Consider the following 18,642-nt stretch of genomic DNA (forward strand, 5'->3'; position numbering starts at 1 on the left):
CTCGATTCTAGCATTGAATCTAGAAATCCGAGTTTTATACTCACTTTAGATATAATAATCTTAGCCTTTACAGTCTCTGATAAAACTCAATCCTAGCTTTAAATCCAAAAATCCCAGCTTATTGTTGACATTAGATCTAGTAATCTAAACTTTCACAGTCTATTTAAAAGACAATTCAAGGTAGCTTTAAATCCAGAAATTCCAGCCTTTATTCCCTACTCAAAGGAAAAGCTGTGGGAGGCAACGAACGTGTGGGCAAACTGGTGATATTGGTGATGCATAGAAAGAAAGGAAGTAAAAGGCAATTGGCCCAGCCCAAAGGTAAAGAAGACCTAGGAGCAAGACAGTGGGCTAGTGTCAACGCTCAAGAATCTCTTTGACTTTGTGCTTTAGCTTTACACAGTACGCAGCGCTACAAATACACAATTCTAGCAATAGCTTTATATATCTTAATCAAGCCATTAGTCTGAACACTTGAAGGTGCTTATCCCAGCGTAATACTGACTTTTGAGCTAGTAATTTAAGCTTCACAGACCATTTTAAAACCAAACCCCATCCTTGAATCAAAGGGTCCTAGCATTTAGTTTTTGCTTAAACCAAAGTCTCTTTAACATACTTATGTTCTCCAGACCACCTAGCTCCAAAGAAATATAATTTTAGCACTATTTTTTGGATATATTAGTTAAAACATAGCATCCCCCTTCTCGTAAAACCCAAACGGCACCGGACCCCTCGCCCACCTCGGCTGCACTTCCTCCCTGATTCCCTCCCCTTCAAACCGCACCACAGGCCTCAAAATACCCAACCCCCTCCCCCCAAACGCACTCTCCCTCCATCGTTCCCACCACTCCCCCTCCTCCCTCAAATACCCTCTCATCACCCCATCCCCTTCCCACCCCTCCCACGTCATCCTCAACAATTCCAACACATGATTCTCCCCCCTCATCACTCCCCAGTTAAACCTCTCCTTGCATCTCTCCACCACATGCCGAGGATACAAACCCACCTCCTTATCCAAAAAAAACGTATCAACTCTAACCAAACTCCCCCTCACAATCCAGCTCTTCCCCTCTCTCGCCCGATTCAACAACCCCATCATCGCCCCTACAGCACAGACAAGCCCACAAGTCATATCGCTAACCGGCAAACTAGGCAAGACCGGCTCCCCATCAGCCAACTCGTAACCCCTCCCCATGACGTACGCCACACCAGAAGCACAATCAGCCATCTGCTGCCACCCGGGCCTACTAGCATACACCCCAGCAGGACCGAAGCAATTCTCCGTCACGTACACCACTCCCTTGTTCCGTTTGACAGCCATGGACAGGATATCGTGTTGGGAAAGACCGTATTTATCTAACGCACTGGGACGGAACCCCTGAATAAAAACATCCGCTTCGGCTAACGACTCCTGAAGCTTATCCCTGTCGGTGGGATCTCGAAGATCAAGGCAGGTGGTGATCTTGCCGGCTGTGAGACTGAGCTGAAGAACAGACATATCCGGCAGATGGGGGGCGTTGATTTTGATGACTGTTGCCCCTAACGACGCAAGGATGGAGGAGGCTACCGGGGCGGCGATGATGCGGGCTAGCTCGAGGACTTTTACCCCTGACAGGGGGAGGGGGTTGGTCGTGTTGAGAGCTGGGAAGGGGGTAGGTGGTAAGGGGACGGAGTGGGAGGGTGGGGGGATGATATCGATTAGCGGGTGCTTAGCCAGGGACTTTCCCATCGAGGTGGCGGACCAAGAGGCAGGAGTATGGCACTTTGTCCCGCAGTGACCGGCCGAGAGATTAAGGCACTCCATTTCGGCGGGTGACATCTTTGTTGTTTTCTTGCGGAGGTAAGCCGCTGCCTCGTCGACGGTTGTGATCGATGCTTCAGGAAAGGGGTCAATGCCGAGGTTACGAAGCATGGGTTCTGGATTGAGGGATCCATGGAGGCTATACCACTGCCCAGGTATCTTGGTGGGATAGATACCCGTTGCTCTCAGCTTGAGCAGGGGGTTTAAATTGGGATCAAGACCTCTTTGTTGCCAATCCGGAACCAGCTCACCGAACCTCTTCTTATCTCGAATCAAGGATATAATCGGCTCGTGGTCGAGGTAAACCGCCGCCACACCTCCAAGCCAGAGGGCTGTATGTGTTGTGTTGATGACCACCTTCCTGGTAGGACTAGGCAACCCTCGGAGCGTTAGAATCTCATCGGCCAAGATACCGGTCATGGCATGGAGTGCTGCTGCAACAGGCGTAGACTTGACAGGGCCCGGGATCACAGGCTCGGCCTCGCCTTCAAACATAACTTTTGACAGGACGCCCTCATTGTCTGTGAAGCCGGGGGTTTGTGCTGCCAAGACCCGGAGTATTCGGTGCGCATCCGTCAGTATCGGGACAAGTTCTCGGTCGGTAAGGGTCCCGGGGCCGTAGACGTCTGGAAGCCTTGGTTCTGCCATTCTGTATGTTAGCGCTCAAGATACAGTCTTACAGATGCGATGGTATTCTTGCTTGATCATCCTTACCCTGTAAGAGCAGTTATTCTTGAGTGTCTGTGTTTCGGCGCTAGACACTACAATAGCCGAGCAATCCGGTTGATATGAATAGCCTGAAGTACTGATAACCGTCATGAAGATAGATCAGAAAAGACAGAAACCAACATCTATACCAGGTAGTCAATAGAAACTCCGACCCGTCAGCTCAAGTTTTATGTACTGATGCTGCATTTGTGACAATGCGGCCAAGTAAACATGGTCGACCTTCATTGGACAAGTCTACCTAGGATCAACACTATACAGACAACCACCAGAATCGATGTGAAGGACCGCTGGTCAAATGTGTGAGAGCTGCGGACAGAAGAAATGCTCGGGAGAGAGTTCACCCGGTCGGAAAAGCCCCGTCATCCAGGGCTCCATCGTGGTACAAATCCCCAGAGAGCAAGATGAAGGGGCACAGTCTTCGAACTGAAGGCGTCCGACCTACCTGACGTCACAAGACCCTTCTCAAGGCCGTGATACGGTACACGCCTCATGCCAGAGGGGCGAAATTCTCCCGATCTGACGAGCTGCCCGGCCTGAGGTGTTTCCGAGGCGTCATGTCTCGACTTGATGTAGGACAAGATGTGCTAAAACCACTCGATCTGGACATTCAGCTCCCAATGCGATCATGGCAAACTCAAGCCGGCTTCCTGATACCATTGCTGAGGCGATGGCAGGGGGCTCGATGAGGCAAGCATTCCATATGACTCTTGGCGTAGAACACCAGGACCCTGAAACCCTGGATGGGGTCGTGGTTACGCAGGGACAATGGTGGGCATTGTGAGCACCATAGACCCTTCAAGAAGAACAAAAAATAGATATTAAGGCGCACTCGCGCCAACGAATCTGGTGGGACAGCCTACCACGCCTGTGCCACGGGGTCCTGTAGGCGAAATACGCCTATGAATTCTCTAGCGACCGTTTAGTTCCCACTCTCTGGACATGAAGAGACAGGGGCATGGGCAGCCAAATCCACTACCACCGTAGTTCGGCCGTTGTGGCTGTCAGCAGGAGTCCAGGTCACCACTAGCATCTGGTGGACGTCAACCCCCTTGCTTAGATGCTGCTGTGCTCCCAATGGAGCCCCACAGAGGCTGCAATTTCCGTTGGCGGAGCATAGTCTCCTTGGCCATCGTGACGCGGTTGCGGTGGTCGTAATGCAGGATGTGTTCATCTCTTGGTGTCGAAAACGATTGACATTATGAAGCCACCGGCCAAGTGCACTATTGCCTCGTAAATTGCCATTCGCTCTGACTAGACCGCCAACAGGACAGATGACTGCGGTGATCGGTCAGGGTTGTCTTCATGCCAAGAGATATAGCATCCAGTTTGAGCAGCTTGAAGGATCGTGATGCCTCTTGGCAGCGGCGATGCGCCCAGTGGATGATGAGTTGTCGAAGGCCAAAAGGGATGGCTGCGCTCACACCGGGATGAGGCACAAAGGGGCTGGCCACCCAGTGATACCACCTTATCTTTCCAACAGACCCAAAACGAGCAGAAGGCGTACCTCCTCATGAGACATCCCACGAAGGACACAGGCATCGCGGAATGCCAAGCGTCTTGATCAACAGTTGTAACCGCTTGGCAGGTTCAAATGCCGGTAGATAAGGCTTGGCACCAACATCACCATTGTATGTAACATTTGACCAGTTCTGCTGATGTGTTGACGTGGGAATGACGGTGTGCAAGAGACGTTGCAGTAGTTGGAGGGACCAAAGGTGCGCCATCGGAGACGGTTCCTGCAGGGCCAGCGCCGTGGACGGCGGGAAGGCAGAAGAATAAGGCCGGCCGATGCAGACGCAGACGGGCGCGCGACCGTCGGACGGCAAGGCAAGGCAAGGCTCGGGCAGGACGGGTACCGATGGGCACGTTGGATCGGGTCATACGTGCCTATGGCGGCATCGGTGGAATCTGATGTGGAAGTGGGTGGCAGCGGGTGGCCTTCGCACGACGGGACGACGGGCTTGGCAGCGGATTGTGTCTGAGGATTTGAGTGAGACTGTGAGAGTCTAGGCTACTGATGTGTCTGTGGTTGTGAGCCTCGCCAAGGCCTCCGTGTTGCGCAAAATGATAGCAGCCCATGCCCGGCAGCAGCGAAATTCGGTGTCGCAAACTGAGAGATTGCATGTTCGGGGCTGGGACATGCGGACAGGAGACAGGTGCCAAGCTGCCATAACGCGCGGACTGGTCGTGATGCAGCATGTTGTGGAAGATCGATGATGCTCCGCCCGGGCTGGTTGCGTACGTTGAATGAAGCAATCTTGAAGCGGTGGGATATTGATGTTGGCAGTGGATAGGCCATGGGATGGTTCAAGGCCTTGGTGGGTGGCTGTTAAGCAGCAAGCCACAAACGGGTCTTGGGGGGTAACGCGTGGCGCTTAACCGAATCGGGCCGCCATCAGATGCCAAGGGAGATCTTCATCGAGGATGAACAGCTTGGCAAGGCCTTGGCATATACGCCAAGACTGGTGTTGTCACGGCAAGCCATCCTCTTGTCGGACTTCGTTGACCGTGGAGCAGCAAAGTCTGGTCCAGGAAAAAGCTTGGGTTCATGGCCGGGAATCTGCTGAACGGAAGGTTCCGTCGTGCAACGGACTGCACATGCGGTGACCGCCTCATGCAACACTGCCAGTACACTACCTAGGTCCTAGCTCTGTTCTCTGTTCAGCGTGTCCTCCTCTCCAGGCCTTTGGCACTCGCCATGTGCTGCGTCTGACGTCTTTGTCAGCTGCGAATGGATCATAGACGCCACCAGAGAAGCACAGTAGAAGCATGAGCATCAGCAGAAGCAGCAGCTTGTGTCGGGAATTTCACGCCCAATCTGATCGACATTGCGACCACTTTTTTATCCATCGGTAAATGGACGCCAAGGCCTAGACTCAATGTGGGGGAGGTACGTACTGAACTGCCACTTGACGATTGCATATAAGACTTCCTCAAGCCCTGCCCCTGCCCTATCTCAACTGTCCAGAATCTCACTGCCATTTCAAGCTTCGTTCAAATATCCCTCATCCCTCAACCCATGACCCATCCCTTCACCCATCATCCATCAATCACTCATCTTGTCTCTTGCTGCCTGTACACCACCCTCCATCAGCCGCCGACTGTAGTGTCACCCTTATTCCCAGAGTCTTGAACCAACCAGGCCTGCGGCATTTTCACTGCACCCGAACCACCAACCTGGACTGTCTCACGAATCCTGAACACCCTCTTTTACAAAATCCCCGCCAGACAGTCCTCCACAACTGTTTTTTTGCAATCCGTATTTCTCATACAACAGCAAACTTCACCATGGGCTCCGCCATATCCAGATGCAACTCCAACTCTAGGAGCAACAGCCACGGCCACGGCACTGGCCCAGGAATCTCTGAGATGGGCCAGAAGATTTTCGAGAGACAGCCAAATTGGCTCACCCCACCGTCCAAATGGCGCTCTCACCACTGCTCCCACCAGCCAGTGCGCTATCGCACCCCCACCCCATACCCCAAGGACGACAGGAAACGCTGCGACTATACGCTTCTCCACGAAAAGAACATGATCATCGAGACGCCAGTTGCGGACCATATTGAAGTCAAGAAACCCTCCCAGAAGCACCCGGCCATGGTGCACTCGCGCCACGGACAACAGTTGCCCCCCAACAGCACCCTCACTATTACCTGGGAAAGCCACCCCCGTCTGAACCGCTTTGAGCGTGCCTCGTGAGCATGCGCAGGCATACAGACAGCAAGTACTACCACGGGCCCAGGCAGCCGAGCCAAGATGGGACACTCAGGAAACAAGCAACGCGAACCGAACACAGAAGCTGCAAATTGTCGAAGCCAAGACGGACCAGCTTCGGGCAATAGGAAGCACTTGCCGGCAAGCAGCCAGACGACATGTCAGTAAGCTTGGGGAAAACCTCACGCCAAGACGTCTTGTTTGATATTAGGCAGATTAAGCACTTCCGCTGATGCCCGTTGCTGTCAGTCGCTGCCCTCCTTCACTGGCGCTTGGCGCTTGGCGCAACATCATCCCGCCCTTGGCTGCATGGCGTCGACTGGGGAAAGGAAGAAAGAAGGAAGCATGCCGCTAGGAGCAAGCCACAGGAACAGGGAGGATGAAACAAGAGGGTGTGCGGGGCCAAAAGGGAAAGGAAAGCGGCAGTGGCTTTATTGGCGGTTTCTCCCCTGTATGACGTTCACTTGAACTTCTCTCCTTGGTTCTGCAGTGTTTTGATTAGGACCAGAGCCCACATGTCAGGATGATCGCTTGCAAGAAGCTACCAGGGTTTGGTCAGAGATGGTGATAGGGGTAGCGATGCTCATCATGTATGGCAGTGGCCTTCTATTTATTAGGTACTATAGCATCACACCGGCGACTGCATTTCAGCAAGTCTTTGCACCCAAATATTGCTATTAATTCAAATGAAATCTGCAGTTTTCCTCCCTCAGGCCATTTTGACTGTTCCCCAAATATCCTCTGCTGCTTACTGTTGGCCTCTGGCAGCTACGTAGAATAAACTCGGAGTCGCTCCAGGTTTGAGTAGTCGGAACTCACTGAACATGCATAACTCGGGTGACACAGCCAATGAACAAAGACGCGCCTAGATATAACCACCGGGATTTAACTGGCCGGCCGGCGCTTAACCGCAACTACCGTATAGCAGTAAGCATAAAGGTGAGCGCTATGATGTGTTGAGCGTGAGTTCTAGATCCGCCCTGTCGTCGGGTCGGGGGCTTCGATGGAGATTTGGACGTTATCTAACCTTTATGTGGCGCCTGTAGCTTGGGGGACGGTTTGTATCTGCAGAGGAAGGAGTGTTTGAAGTTTAAAATTGTGGGTGGGACTGCCCTAACATCAAATGCCACAAAGCGAAGCCAAAAACACACTACCATCTTTGTACGCCTTTCCTTTTCTTTGCCACCAAATAAGCTAACGTAGCCATCACCCTGGCCGTACCCCGTCCATAAAAATGAAAGGGCTGTTTCTGCGGCTTTGCAAGCTTTGGAAACGAGCCTGCGGGCCGCTCTCAAATAATATGCCCAAGGGTCGACAGCCAATTCAAGAATTGATGGGTACAGAATCTAAGGAAACTCCTTCCTGTAATTGCTTTCCCGTGTTGCACTCAAACTAAACAGAAGTCTTGTACTGCCACTCCCTTCTCTTTCAGGTGCTGCATACTTATTTCATATCTCAACTCGCCACCCGAACTTGTGAAAGTATCAACGGCTTCAAGGCCGAGCCCTAATCTTTCGATCCTTGGATCCTTGATAACGACCTCTCCTGTCCGTTCATTCAAGATGGACAGGCTACCTCGATTGCTCTCGTTGAATGCATACACCTGCTGCTGATAACTTTCGAGTGGTCCTAAAAATGGCTCGCCAGCCATGATACCATGCATGAAGGCGTCTCCAACAAGTTGATAGAACTCACGATGCCTGTTTTTTTCTGTTGCACGCAAGATTAGAGGGGTGTCTGTCCCGAGGAAAAGACATACGATGTCTCCTGGCTGTGTTGCCTTGGGTCCAAGCCCAAATCTGCCATCAGATGTCATGAAGTACTGGCGTCCTTGAACCCAGGTCGTCATGTGTTTTCCTAGGAGTACCAAGTTTGGGTCCTCCTTGTTCTCCTCACGAAAATCCTCAGATGTGGTCAGAACTTTGCGCAGCATGTCCGTCACGTCAGACAAAGGCAGGTAGTAGTTTTCCGGTGGGATAAACGTCTCTCGAAAGCGGCCTGCACTGACTGCCCGGCTCATGCTTTCTAGGAGAATTGGCTGTTGCACAGCCGTCACCTTGGCGAAAACATCCCTGAAGAGCTTTCGAAAGCTGGCCAGCGTGGCAAAAGGAGTGGTAGTGTCGTCTGGCAGGGCCGTAACCGTGATTTCCGCGCACTGGACACCAACCATAGAGAGAAATGTCCCCTCCAGAGACGAATCCGTGACAACCGCAAGAAAAGTCTCTCCCCCAGAGCACGGCAGTCCATACATATTCCTCTCCATCTCATAAGACCAATCCGGAGTCCAGCTCGGCCACCACTTTGACCCCCCTTCCTCGTCTTTAACCCCCGCATGCGCCAAAATATCCCCCTTCCTAGTCGCCTGGATATACTTCAACACCACATCCCCATACACCTCGGCAACAGAAGCAGTATAATCCGGCCTCACAACCTCCGCAGCACCCCCCTCCCTCTCAAACCCACTCAGCAGCCTCAACAGTGCATAAACCCTATCTCTTGGATCCTTGCACTTCATCTCCTCGCAGTACGTCCGCATTTCTGTCAGGTTGATAGGGAATCTAGGCCTGCACATCGCAACCACCAGCCAAGCCCTATCAGTCCGGCACAGCTTCGCCATCGGGCTAGACCCTTCAGAGTTCTTGACGTTGGTGCAGTAGACCGCATTGCGGAGGTCGAGGCGGGAGATGGTGGAATGGCCAGCTTGGAATGTTGCGTTGTTTGCTAGTGCTTGCTCTTGTAAGACCCAGAGTCGTTCAAACCAAGACCGGTTGAGTAATGCTTCGACGGCGTTGGCGTCGCGGGGGGTGTAATGCCCGTCGTCAGGAAAGGGGGTGTCAATGTCGGCGAGTGAGGGGTCGCGGGCGTTGGGGGTGGGTGTCATGGATTGCATGTTCCAGTCAACGGTGACTTGGGAGCCGATGTCTCGGAGGATATTCAGTGCGTGGTTGCTATCGTCTGCTTCGGGGCCGAGCCAGATGACGACGTGGGCTGCTTTTTCGTAGACGTCGCCCATGAAACTGACTTGGTGGCCTTTTTCGGTCCAGTCGTTTTGGTTGATGCAGATGGCGTCGATCCAGATTGTGCGCGGGCTCGAGGGCAGACGGAGGTGTCTGAGCGCGGTGGCAAGGTTTTGGGTGACGAGCATTGTGTTGTGTTTTGTTGAGCCGTCAGCGTCGATCGTGATCATGGCGATTGGAGCCGGGTCGGCTTCGGAGCCCCATACATAGGACAGAGCTTCGTAGGGTGTGATAGCTTCATCCTGAATGTCGATGCAGGCTGGTTGATTCGTAAACGATAGGCAGATCGGGGCTGTCTTGTCTTCGCTCGGGTGGATAGACAAGAGCCGGATGAGCTTGGCTGGAGGGGGGGGAAGGGGTCGGTATTGAAAGCTTGTCGGCACCATCTTGTGACAAAATTTGACAGTAGGGAACTGATTGTCAGTGGAAGTCTTAGAGATCAAGTAGATCTGTATGAATCTGATCCAATGTGGTTCTCGAAAAGTGTGGATTAGCACATCAACCCTCAAACTGCCAAAAAAAGCGCAAATGAGAGAAAGCCTTCGGCACTGACACCTCACCGCCGCCTTCTGGAAGCTCATTGGTCGAAAATGCGGGGCTTTGAGATATCATGCATTCCTCTGGCCCGATTAGAGGTGTTTGGTATTGGCAGACTGTTGGTTTGTGGTGCGGTTTCAGTTTCATCTGTGTCGATGCCAAGAGTCTACGTGGATGATAAGTCGTGGACGCACACCAAAAATGGACTCACAAATCGAATATTCAAACTGGGATAGAGATATATATTGAACCGAGAAGAATACAAGGTAGGTAGTTTAAGCCAAAGGGCCGTGATTCATACTAACACTATTGGCCACAGTAACCATTGATCGTGCTGCGAGAAGTGGTGTCCAGGGCTAGGTGAACTCGAACGGCGTAACATTTCCTTGATTTAGTATGGAATTCTGTTCCCGTCCCACTTGATGAGGGTTCCGTTGTCCTGGGGCGTAATGTCCTTGAATACCCTCATCAAGCCAGCAATACAGGTTGTCATATCGTCAACCCCATCCCACCCTGTGAGCCGGGTCGAGATGAACCCAGGCTCGACATTCACCATCGTCAGCTTTCGTCCTTCCTTTTCCCACTCACGTGCCATGGTGACAGTGCCTTGGTTGAGAGCCGTCTTCGCCATACGGTAGGCCATGCATGTACCAAAAGAGTTCTCTTTTGTCTTGTTAATGCCAGCTTGCCTCATTAAACGGGGCAACGAAAGGATGAGCAAAGATGATTTGGCTATGAGAAATGACATTGAGGGCATAACAAGATGATATATGGAGATGAGTAGGGCTTCCATCCTATCATGGGGAAAGAAAGTGATATGGCAGGATCTTGAGAGTTTACTCACTTGAAACTGAGCCAAAGGCGGAGGAGATATTGACTATCTTTGTGTTATCGCCAAGCTCCAAGCTCGGGAGGAAGTGCCCGATGGTAAGGATAGGGCCAACAGCCATTACGCGGAACTTCTCCACCATCATCTCCCCTGTTTGCTCCTGCCATGGCTTTGGATGAGGCGAGAGGCCACCAACGTTGATGAGGAGGTCAAGAGGTCGATCGGCACCGTATAGAGCCGCTGCTCGAGAGATGGTGGCTTCATCAAGATAATCTAGCTCCAAGAGTCTCACACCTGCTTTCTCAAGCTCCACAACCGTCGGATCCTTTTCTGTGCGTGTTTTGGGCCGAACGGTAGCCGTAACGTCCCATGACTCCTCAACAAATGCCTTCAGGAGATTGTTTCCGATCCCGCGGTTTGCCCCTGCAGCTCTTGGTGTCAGTGGCGTCGACGCGTGGTTATCAGAGTGTTGATTGGCGAATATCAGTTTCAATTCTGGGTTGCACGGGGTACCAGCACTTACCCACGATAAGAACAGTCTTCCTCCTCATGCTTCCAAGTTGCCTGAAGGCTCGGACAGCGTTGGTGAGCAGCTGGGAGAGGCTTGTATAAAGCTTAGACTCTGTCCATCAATTGCTCGGATAGTTTTTATGGATGAATAGAGCCGTACTTGGTAAAGACGAGATAGTGAAATAGGAAGAGAAATATAATGTGCTTCATTATGAGCCTGATGAAGGTCGAGGAAGTCCCCGAAATTTACCATGACTGCATTGTAGATGTGTAAAGAATCAGGTTAGGAACGTACCAGCTTGATGCAGATGAAAGATAGGCGTCGAGCACCATCCCAAAATGAAGCTTGGGGCCGTGAACTTGATAGGCCTATATGTCTTGTTCAGGGTTTTGTTGACTTTTAAGATAGGGGTTATCAATTTCGGTGGTGGGAGGTATGTCGCAAATATGTGAGAAGATATGAACGCTGAAACTCACTCTCGAGTTCTCTGATTCAAGTCAGGTGATACCTAGTGTGACCTGCCGTCACCCGTTTTGGCATGGACGCCACTGACAGCCAATCATTCCTGCTCGGTGAGTTGGGTTTTCAACTGACTGTTACCTGAAAGTGGGCAGCTATGCAGAAACACTAGGCCTTGTCCCGGGCCTCAATATCTTAGAGCACAAGTTAGGTAGCACCTTTCACAATTGGTGCCGAGTCACTGCAGGTCTATGGGTCGAACCGTTATGAGTTTGGATGACCTGATGACACCTAGAGGCAGCCCGGTGTTTCCTAAGCTTGGGTGACGAACTTCCGCCAAGAGTGGTACTGTGGGCACTGCACCCTGGTGCACTCTTTCAGGGCACCGCATGGGGGGTGCCTGCAAGGCTCAGAGGACTTCGACCTACTCTTCAGGTGCACGCCCCCGGGCATGAGATGTGGTTCACACCCCTCCATCAACTTTCGTAGGTACTCTCCATCATTGGCGCTCAGCCAGCCAATATCGATTGCACCCCAAAGAAATTTCATTTTTGTACCCCAACCGCCCGCCCCTACACACCATCACAAACACAAGCCTGGAATAAAACGCGGTGAGGCTGCGTTGAGGGCAGAACTCACCTCAATTCCTCCCCACCTCTAGGGTCTTTAAGGCTCTCTCTCGGCACGTGTGTCTCATCGACAGGCGTACTGAAAGTTCCATTCCCAATCCTTTCAAATGATTCGGCATGGCACATCACAGCATATCTCCAGGAACTGGTTATTGACACTTACGTAACGTTCAGGCTGCATACCTATCTATGCAAGTCAAATGCTGACGGAAGCCCAAAGAGCCTTGTTAATTATTCTAAGCCTCATCTCTAGCATTAAATATGAGGCCGTCCCCGTCTTGGTAGCACGAGTTTCTCGACTTGTCTTTGGTTTGATCGATTTCATCAGTTTCCCCGGATATGTTACTTTTTTCCGGCGACAAAGCCTCCAATCATGGAGATGTCAGATGTTTCAACCCAACCTTCTCCAGGAGGTCCAGGTTCCATTGTGTCTAACCCAGGTATGTTTTGTTACCCAGACTCGGGTACCTAGGTACTTTATTTGATTGACCGCTGGTAGTAGCGAAGTACTGACGTCTTAAACTTTTCCAAAAGGCTCTAGACCAAAACGTCAATTTGCTGATCAGATCCGCTCATTTGCTGACAGAACCCCAGAGGGTTATCTCGTCCCCGGTAGACATTTTGGCCCATTGAGCGAACTTTTGGACACCTATCCGCAACAGAATGGGCCCAATACAGGCACTGGTCAAATTTCTGCATCATCGCCATCTCTAAGCCAAGGACCCGGGAACCTCCATGTGGCTTTCAGACCGATCTACTTGGTTCACCCAGAAAACGACTCCGTTTCCAACCCGTTTCATCACGTTGCGATCAATATCCGTGACGAGTTGGACCAAATATTGTCACAGCGCCAAAATCTCGGGCCAAACTCCAATCTACTCGTGTTTCTTCATGGCTGGCAATCGCCAACTTCGCTCCGACTACTTGGGACGTACTGCGGACTCGACCCCGAGATGTTTCGGTGTCACCTCAGCTTCCTCGCTTCCACCAAGCTCTTTGACCAACCGCCACTCCCTTCCCAACAATTATCCATCTGGAGAATCCGGACCGTGACGATCTGCGAATTCAGACTACCCGGGGACGCACTTGACGCTGAAGAGCTTGAACGTCGACGGCAGAGTGCTCAGCGGGATGTCCAGAGGTACCTTCAGAGACTTGGATCCACGACGGACGAGGGAACACCAATTATACGCCACTATTCTGTGATAGACAGCACGACGTCGGTTCTTGAACAGGATATTTCTTTTTGTGTCAGCAAAAAGGATGACGGTTGGATCGGTAAGTCAATCAACTCGATACCATTTCTACAGGATCTTGTCTGAGAAGACTGCTACTGCCTATAGTATAGGCTGTGCCTTGTGCTGTAATGTTCGAGCTTATTGCTGATAGGGTTTATTTCAAGGAACTATCTGGACGGACAGCGGCTTTCCACTTGAGTGTGATAAGGCGCTCGTCCAACGCACGGAATCTGCCAATGGGCAGGCGGAACGACAAGAGAGTTACGTACCTCTTGTTCTACACAGACCGAAGATAGCAATCTCACCACCCGAGTTACCCGCTTCCCCTCCTCCGGCGACTAGCAGCCAGCCCCATACTCCGTTCTATCGAGCGACCTTACCACCTTATCCGAATTTCTTTTACTTGGCCAGTCAATATGGGTCATCGTTGGACCCAAACCTCGCTCGGCGTGATGCATTGTATGCATTCAGCGAACTGATATCAATGGCAGCAAGTTCAGAACACCAGCTCCTGAATTTACTGAAGTATCACATCGATATCGCGCTTCACCGGTTTCAGGGCATTGAGAATTGGTCGCTAGCGCACTTGAAGCATCTAACCACCCTAGTCGAGCGTGCCATCGACGAGAGCAAACGGGTTGTTTATCTTCTCGAAAATGAAGGGTATACCCAGTGGCCCAGCGCTCATAAAGACCGAGCCGCTGTAATCAGGGCCGGATCTAACCTTCGTAGCGGGGGCAGTGGTGGCATCGGCAACGGTCCCTCGGAGAGCAGGAACCCAATAGACATGCACGATACCCGCGAGAGAACTCGAAAGTTGCTGTTGGATGACTACCGGTCCATATTACACCGAGCACAGTCCATAAAGAAAGCAGTCGATAGCGGGATGGCAGTTATCACAACAGAGATCAGGATGCAAGAGGCAAGAAGGTCGACCGAGCAGGCCCATAAAATCGGACGTATCACGGTGCTCGCCTACTTCTTTTTGCCGTTGTCTTTCGTTACATCGATTTATGGTATGAACTTCATTGAGTTCAAAGACGACAACATGTGGAAGGGAATTGCTGCATACGTGGGAACGACAGTGGGAATCTTGATTCCTTCTATGGTTTTGTGCTTCTGGAAAGCAGCCTGGTCAAGAGGTTCACAGAGGGATGAGAGTGGACGGGAAGGCGGCCAAAGTTGAGCATCTGAAGACTTAGCATAACATGCGTTCAGTCTATATATTATAGAAACTGAAGGGAAGTCTGGCGTCCTATGGGCTCGATAACTAGTGTTACGGAATAATGTATAGAGAAGCAACTGGCTGGGCCACTCTACCTGTAGATGCTATATTCAGGCTCACTGCAGCGTTCGCGTTCCATGTTCGTATCATTGTCGATGTTACCCCTCCACCCTGAGCAGGTCACAAAAGAGAGTGTTCATACTTTTCTCTGGGAGTCTACAAGGTCAATAATGGTACGACAAGCATCTGGAAGCTCGGATCTTCAAGTATCCTCATGGATCATATCTCCACAAAGGTAAAGCTAGAGTCAGGTGGTGAGAAGGCGAAGATGAAGGAGCATGCTATCACAATATTTGCATCGATGGAAGGTAGATGCACTTTACGAAAGGCTACATTTGGGATGAAGGGCTACTCAACTACAAACCACGAGGATTGATGGCAAGCGAAATGACGAGATCCGAAGTTTTATGAATGATGCGCTATAGAAAAAGAATTATGGAAAAAAATGTAGTAAACATACAGAAACATATGCTTGTCACTAAAAGCAACCAAGATATGGGTGCCATAAAGCTGAACGTGCCCCACAACATTGACAATCTGTGACCTAATAAACAAGAAAGTCGGGGTTCTGCACTTGCCTGAAGCACCTTTGATCGGTACCTCTGTCGTCTCATCATGAATAATCTGTTCATCTGTCAAATCCTATCTCCAAATTAAAGGCACGACAGAGAGCAACTGTTCCTCGGTCAGTCCGATCACATCTTCGATCCCGGACACATCTTTGTATAAATCCATAGACTCTCTGAGCGACAGTTCAGATGCCTCTGTATCCCCCATGGCCTTTTGTAATTTTCCTTGGCGAAACAATGCCAGTGCCAGCTGTGCCCGGTAACAGCTATGTGCCCGGTAACCGTTCACTGCTGCCTCCAAGTAAAGGCTAGGTAAGGTAGTAATATGCAGAAGTTAGCCCAAGACTTTGAAAGAAAGAAATCCTCGGTCTCGGACCAGAACAATGTACAAAGGCCGTGATTTACCTACCTCGCCGTTTCATATTGTATTTTCTCCATGTGGTAGCTCCCAAGAATGCTGCACATATGCGCAACGTAGTGTGACTTGCTTCCAACAGTCTTTCTGAAATTCTGAAGGGCCTCGAAGCAATTGTCGAAGGCCTCATCCAATAAGCCCTGTTTTCTCTTCACAAAGGCAAGGCACCGGTGTACGATCCCTAGTCTGATGGGGGTAACATGTCATGTTAGTCAGCTGGTTGGATATCGAACAACCCGTTGATGATGACATGCACGTCGGTGGGTTCAAACACTGAAGAGGTGGGAGGCAGAAACTAACTGAAACAGATGTCCTTCGGAGGAGTGTGTAGTCCAGTAGTCCAAAGCAAGCTGAAGTCGATGCATGGCTTTGTCATAATCTCCCTTGGCTGCTAGCGCAAAGGCCTGGTGGCTACTTGCAAATGTCGGGAAATCGGAACCGTTCTTGTACGCCTCGGTCACCTCTGTCATATCGATACCAATTTGGGCGTTATGAATTGCGTCGTCGTACTGGCCTGCCAGCATCTGGATGTGAGCCAACTCGCCGTGTGCCATTGCCATGCGAGCCTCCCCCAGCACTGTTCCATCGCGGAGTTTCACCCGAAGTTCATAGTGCTCCCAGGCGTACTTGAGGTTCTGCTGTATGCTCTCATTAACCTCTGCTTCAACTACTGAAAGAGAGAACAATGTGTCTGCGCGGATATCAGTCATGACCCTGTTAGGCTCGGATTGAGAAGAGGAAGCGAGAGACGCATCGGAGAGGCGCAGGACATGCAACAGCAGAGGCTTTGCTTGCTCAAAATCATTACGCTCTCGAAGGTACCTGTAAACAGTCATTGTTAGTAAGCCTATGACGCAGCGAGTGGAGGAACATGAAGATCTACTAACCAGCCGGCAAACAGCAGGAGTCTGGCTAAGTTATGATGAGCTTCGGGAGACTCGATCTCGGCCGAGTAATGGTCAAAGAACCCCTTCAGCTTGATGATATGTGGCAAAAGGTCCTCGGATGCTTCCCATGTCGCGGTATCGTGGTCAAACTGAAGGAAGGCGGTAGGCCATCCGCTGAGGACGAGAAACGCCGCGAATTCGAGCATCTGCAACATCCGAGGCCGTTTCATTTGGGATCTCACTACGTCTTGAACAAGACGGTGCACTGTCAATCTTCCATCATCCCTGTTCCTTCTGATCAGTGAGATCTGTGACAGATCTGAACGTGCCTCATCAAAATCAAATTCGTCCATCGGGTACTCTTCTGGCAACACTTGTGTGGGTGGAAACGGCGGTCTGATCAGCGATTCCCTGATCGAGTCCGGATTAAGGAATGAGAGAACCTGGAGAACTGACCGACTGTTTGAAGATAACCCTTCAAGTGCCCAGACGGTGAAGATTGAATGCTTGTACTGTGCACCACGAGACCTCAACGCACGATCGTTTGCAAGCTTCTCCACGGAATATCGGTCATAGAAAGCTACGAATTCAGGCAGTGATTTGTCGCGTTTTGTGATGAAAGCAGCGATCTGTGTGATGGCTAGCGGCAATCCACCAAGTCGTTCAGCAATATCCAGCGATGCTTGTACATTTTGTGGCAACGTGTGATCGATCCCAGGGGTCAGTTGTCGAAGCAGATCGGCAGCTTCTTCCCTTTCAAATGGTTCCAGGTCTAGCGTTAGCCTGCCGACCTGGGCCTCCAAGTTTCTGCTTGTCAGCAAGATGGATCCATCTGGATTGTCTGGCCAATAATCTTCGAGTAACGAGAGGTCGTCAGCATTGTTGAATATGAGCAACCAGCTTGCTTTCTTGTTAGACGTGTCCTCCGCACCATCGTCCCCTTCAGTTGGCGCCGTCGCATCCTTGGGTCTGGCCTTCGGTCGCTTGGTAGGGTTGTTAAGCCACTCGCGGGCGATATTTCGGCTAACCACCCGGTCTTGACCGGTATTGGCACCGAGGTAGGTTGCGAAAAGCTCAAAGCCTTCTGATAGCTGTGTTGCTTCTTCTGCTTCAACCCAGATCACGGCATCGAAGTAGTGCTGTCGTGAAAATGCAAACTCACGCGCAAGCTCAGTTTTTCCTACTCCCCCCATTCCACGTATCGCCAACTCTCGGCGTGGCTCTCTGTTGAGTTCACATTTCGATTCCTTTCGAGGAACCAACACGGTCTCCATGTAGTCTAGGAGCTTTTGACGTCCAGTAAATTGAACGTTACGGTCAGATGGTTTGAGCGTCGTATAAGGTGCCTGTAAAGAAAGAGGGCATGACTCAAGGTCTGAGAGCACATTGATTTCTTCCCGCGAACGTCCGACCTGCAGATATAGGTCTCCCCGTGTTCCGGGTGGTGGTTCGTGGCTGAATTGATCGGCATCAGTTGGATCAATGATATCCCATGCCTCGTCTGAGCCCTCCGACAACACATCATGAATGCTTTCCTGCCGAATACTAGCACAATCGTTGCCTGATGGGGGGGTTTGCGCAGATGAGGTGGTTGAATTCTTTCTCGACGCCCACCGCAACGCCTTGGTAATCATCCGTTTGATAGCGTCAACAAGCATAATGTCGTTATTGGCACAGCCCAAAAGCCCAAAGTGATCTGCGTTCAGGCGAATCAGGTTCTCGTGCCGTACAGAGATCTCGGCAAACTGTGCGTCAACGAGCTACACAGGGAGAATGAAGGGAACCGATTAGCTGACATGAACACAACGCCTACATGGGTAAATGGGAGGGCTTACGATAGTCTTCCTCCAAGTTAACCCTTTTTGTAACCTGGTTGGCAATGTTTCGTATGCTGTAATGACTGAAACGTCTCGAAGTCTTTCCTGGAAGTTTTCTGACACTGTGGCAACCTGGGCGTTTTTCAACTCAGCTTTGATGTATTGAAGTCGTGACAGCTCTTTGACTGTGTGGCGTAGAGTGAGT

At 51.0% G+C, this 18,642-nt stretch overlaps 5 protein-coding genes across 5 annotated transcripts; 1 reads left to right on the forward strand and 4 right to left on the reverse strand.

Moving 5' to 3' along the window:
• Positions 1-682: 682 nt before the first annotated feature.
• Positions 683-2,449, reverse strand: PODANS_5_12700 (uncharacterized protein; the record flags this gene model as incomplete). The annotated part of the gene is made up of 1 exon (XM_001904379.1): positions 683-2,449. One exon carries the CDS (start codon positions 2,447-2,449, stop codon positions 683-685), a length of 1,767 nt encoding a protein of 588 aa, XP_001904414.1.
• Positions 2,450-5,818: 3,369 nt separating this feature from the next.
• Positions 5,819-6,229, forward strand: PODANS_5_12690 (uncharacterized protein; the record flags this gene model as incomplete). The annotated part of the gene is made up of 1 exon (XM_001904380.1): positions 5,819-6,229. One exon carries the CDS (start codon positions 5,819-5,821, stop codon positions 6,227-6,229), a length of 411 nt encoding a protein of 136 aa, XP_001904415.1.
• Positions 6,230-7,631: 1,402 nt separating this feature from the next.
• Positions 7,632-9,842, reverse strand: PODANS_5_12680 (uncharacterized protein; the record flags this gene model as incomplete). Its single annotated transcript, XM_001904381.1, has 1 exon — positions 7,632-9,842. One exon carries the CDS (start codon positions 9,840-9,842, stop codon positions 7,632-7,634), a length of 2,211 nt encoding a protein of 736 aa, XP_001904416.1.
• Positions 9,843-10,189: 347 nt separating this feature from the next.
• On the reverse strand, positions 10,190-11,470 carry PODANS_5_12670 (uncharacterized protein; the record flags this gene model as incomplete). The annotated part of the gene is made up of 4 exons (XM_001904382.1): positions 10,190-10,461; positions 10,643-11,050; positions 11,151-11,230; positions 11,433-11,470. The coding sequence occupies 4 exons, from the start codon at positions 11,468-11,470 to the stop codon at positions 10,190-10,192; spliced, it is 798 nt and encodes a 265-aa protein (XP_001904417.1).
• Positions 11,471-16,580: 5,110 nt separating this feature from the next.
• Positions 16,581-18,278, reverse strand: PODANS_5_12660 (uncharacterized protein; the record flags this gene model as incomplete). The annotated part of the gene is made up of 1 exon (XM_001904383.1): positions 16,581-18,278. The coding sequence occupies one exon, from the start codon at positions 18,276-18,278 to the stop codon at positions 16,581-16,583; it is 1,698 nt and encodes a 565-aa protein (XP_001904418.1).
• Positions 18,279-18,642: the final 364 nt, after the last annotated feature.

The sequence above is a fragment of the Podospora anserina genome, chromosome 5 (genome assembly GCF_000226545.1).
Source record: "Podospora anserina S mat+ genomic DNA chromosome 5, supercontig 3".
Taxonomy (NCBI): domain Eukaryota; kingdom Fungi; phylum Ascomycota; class Sordariomycetes; order Sordariales; family Podosporaceae; genus Podospora; species Podospora anserina.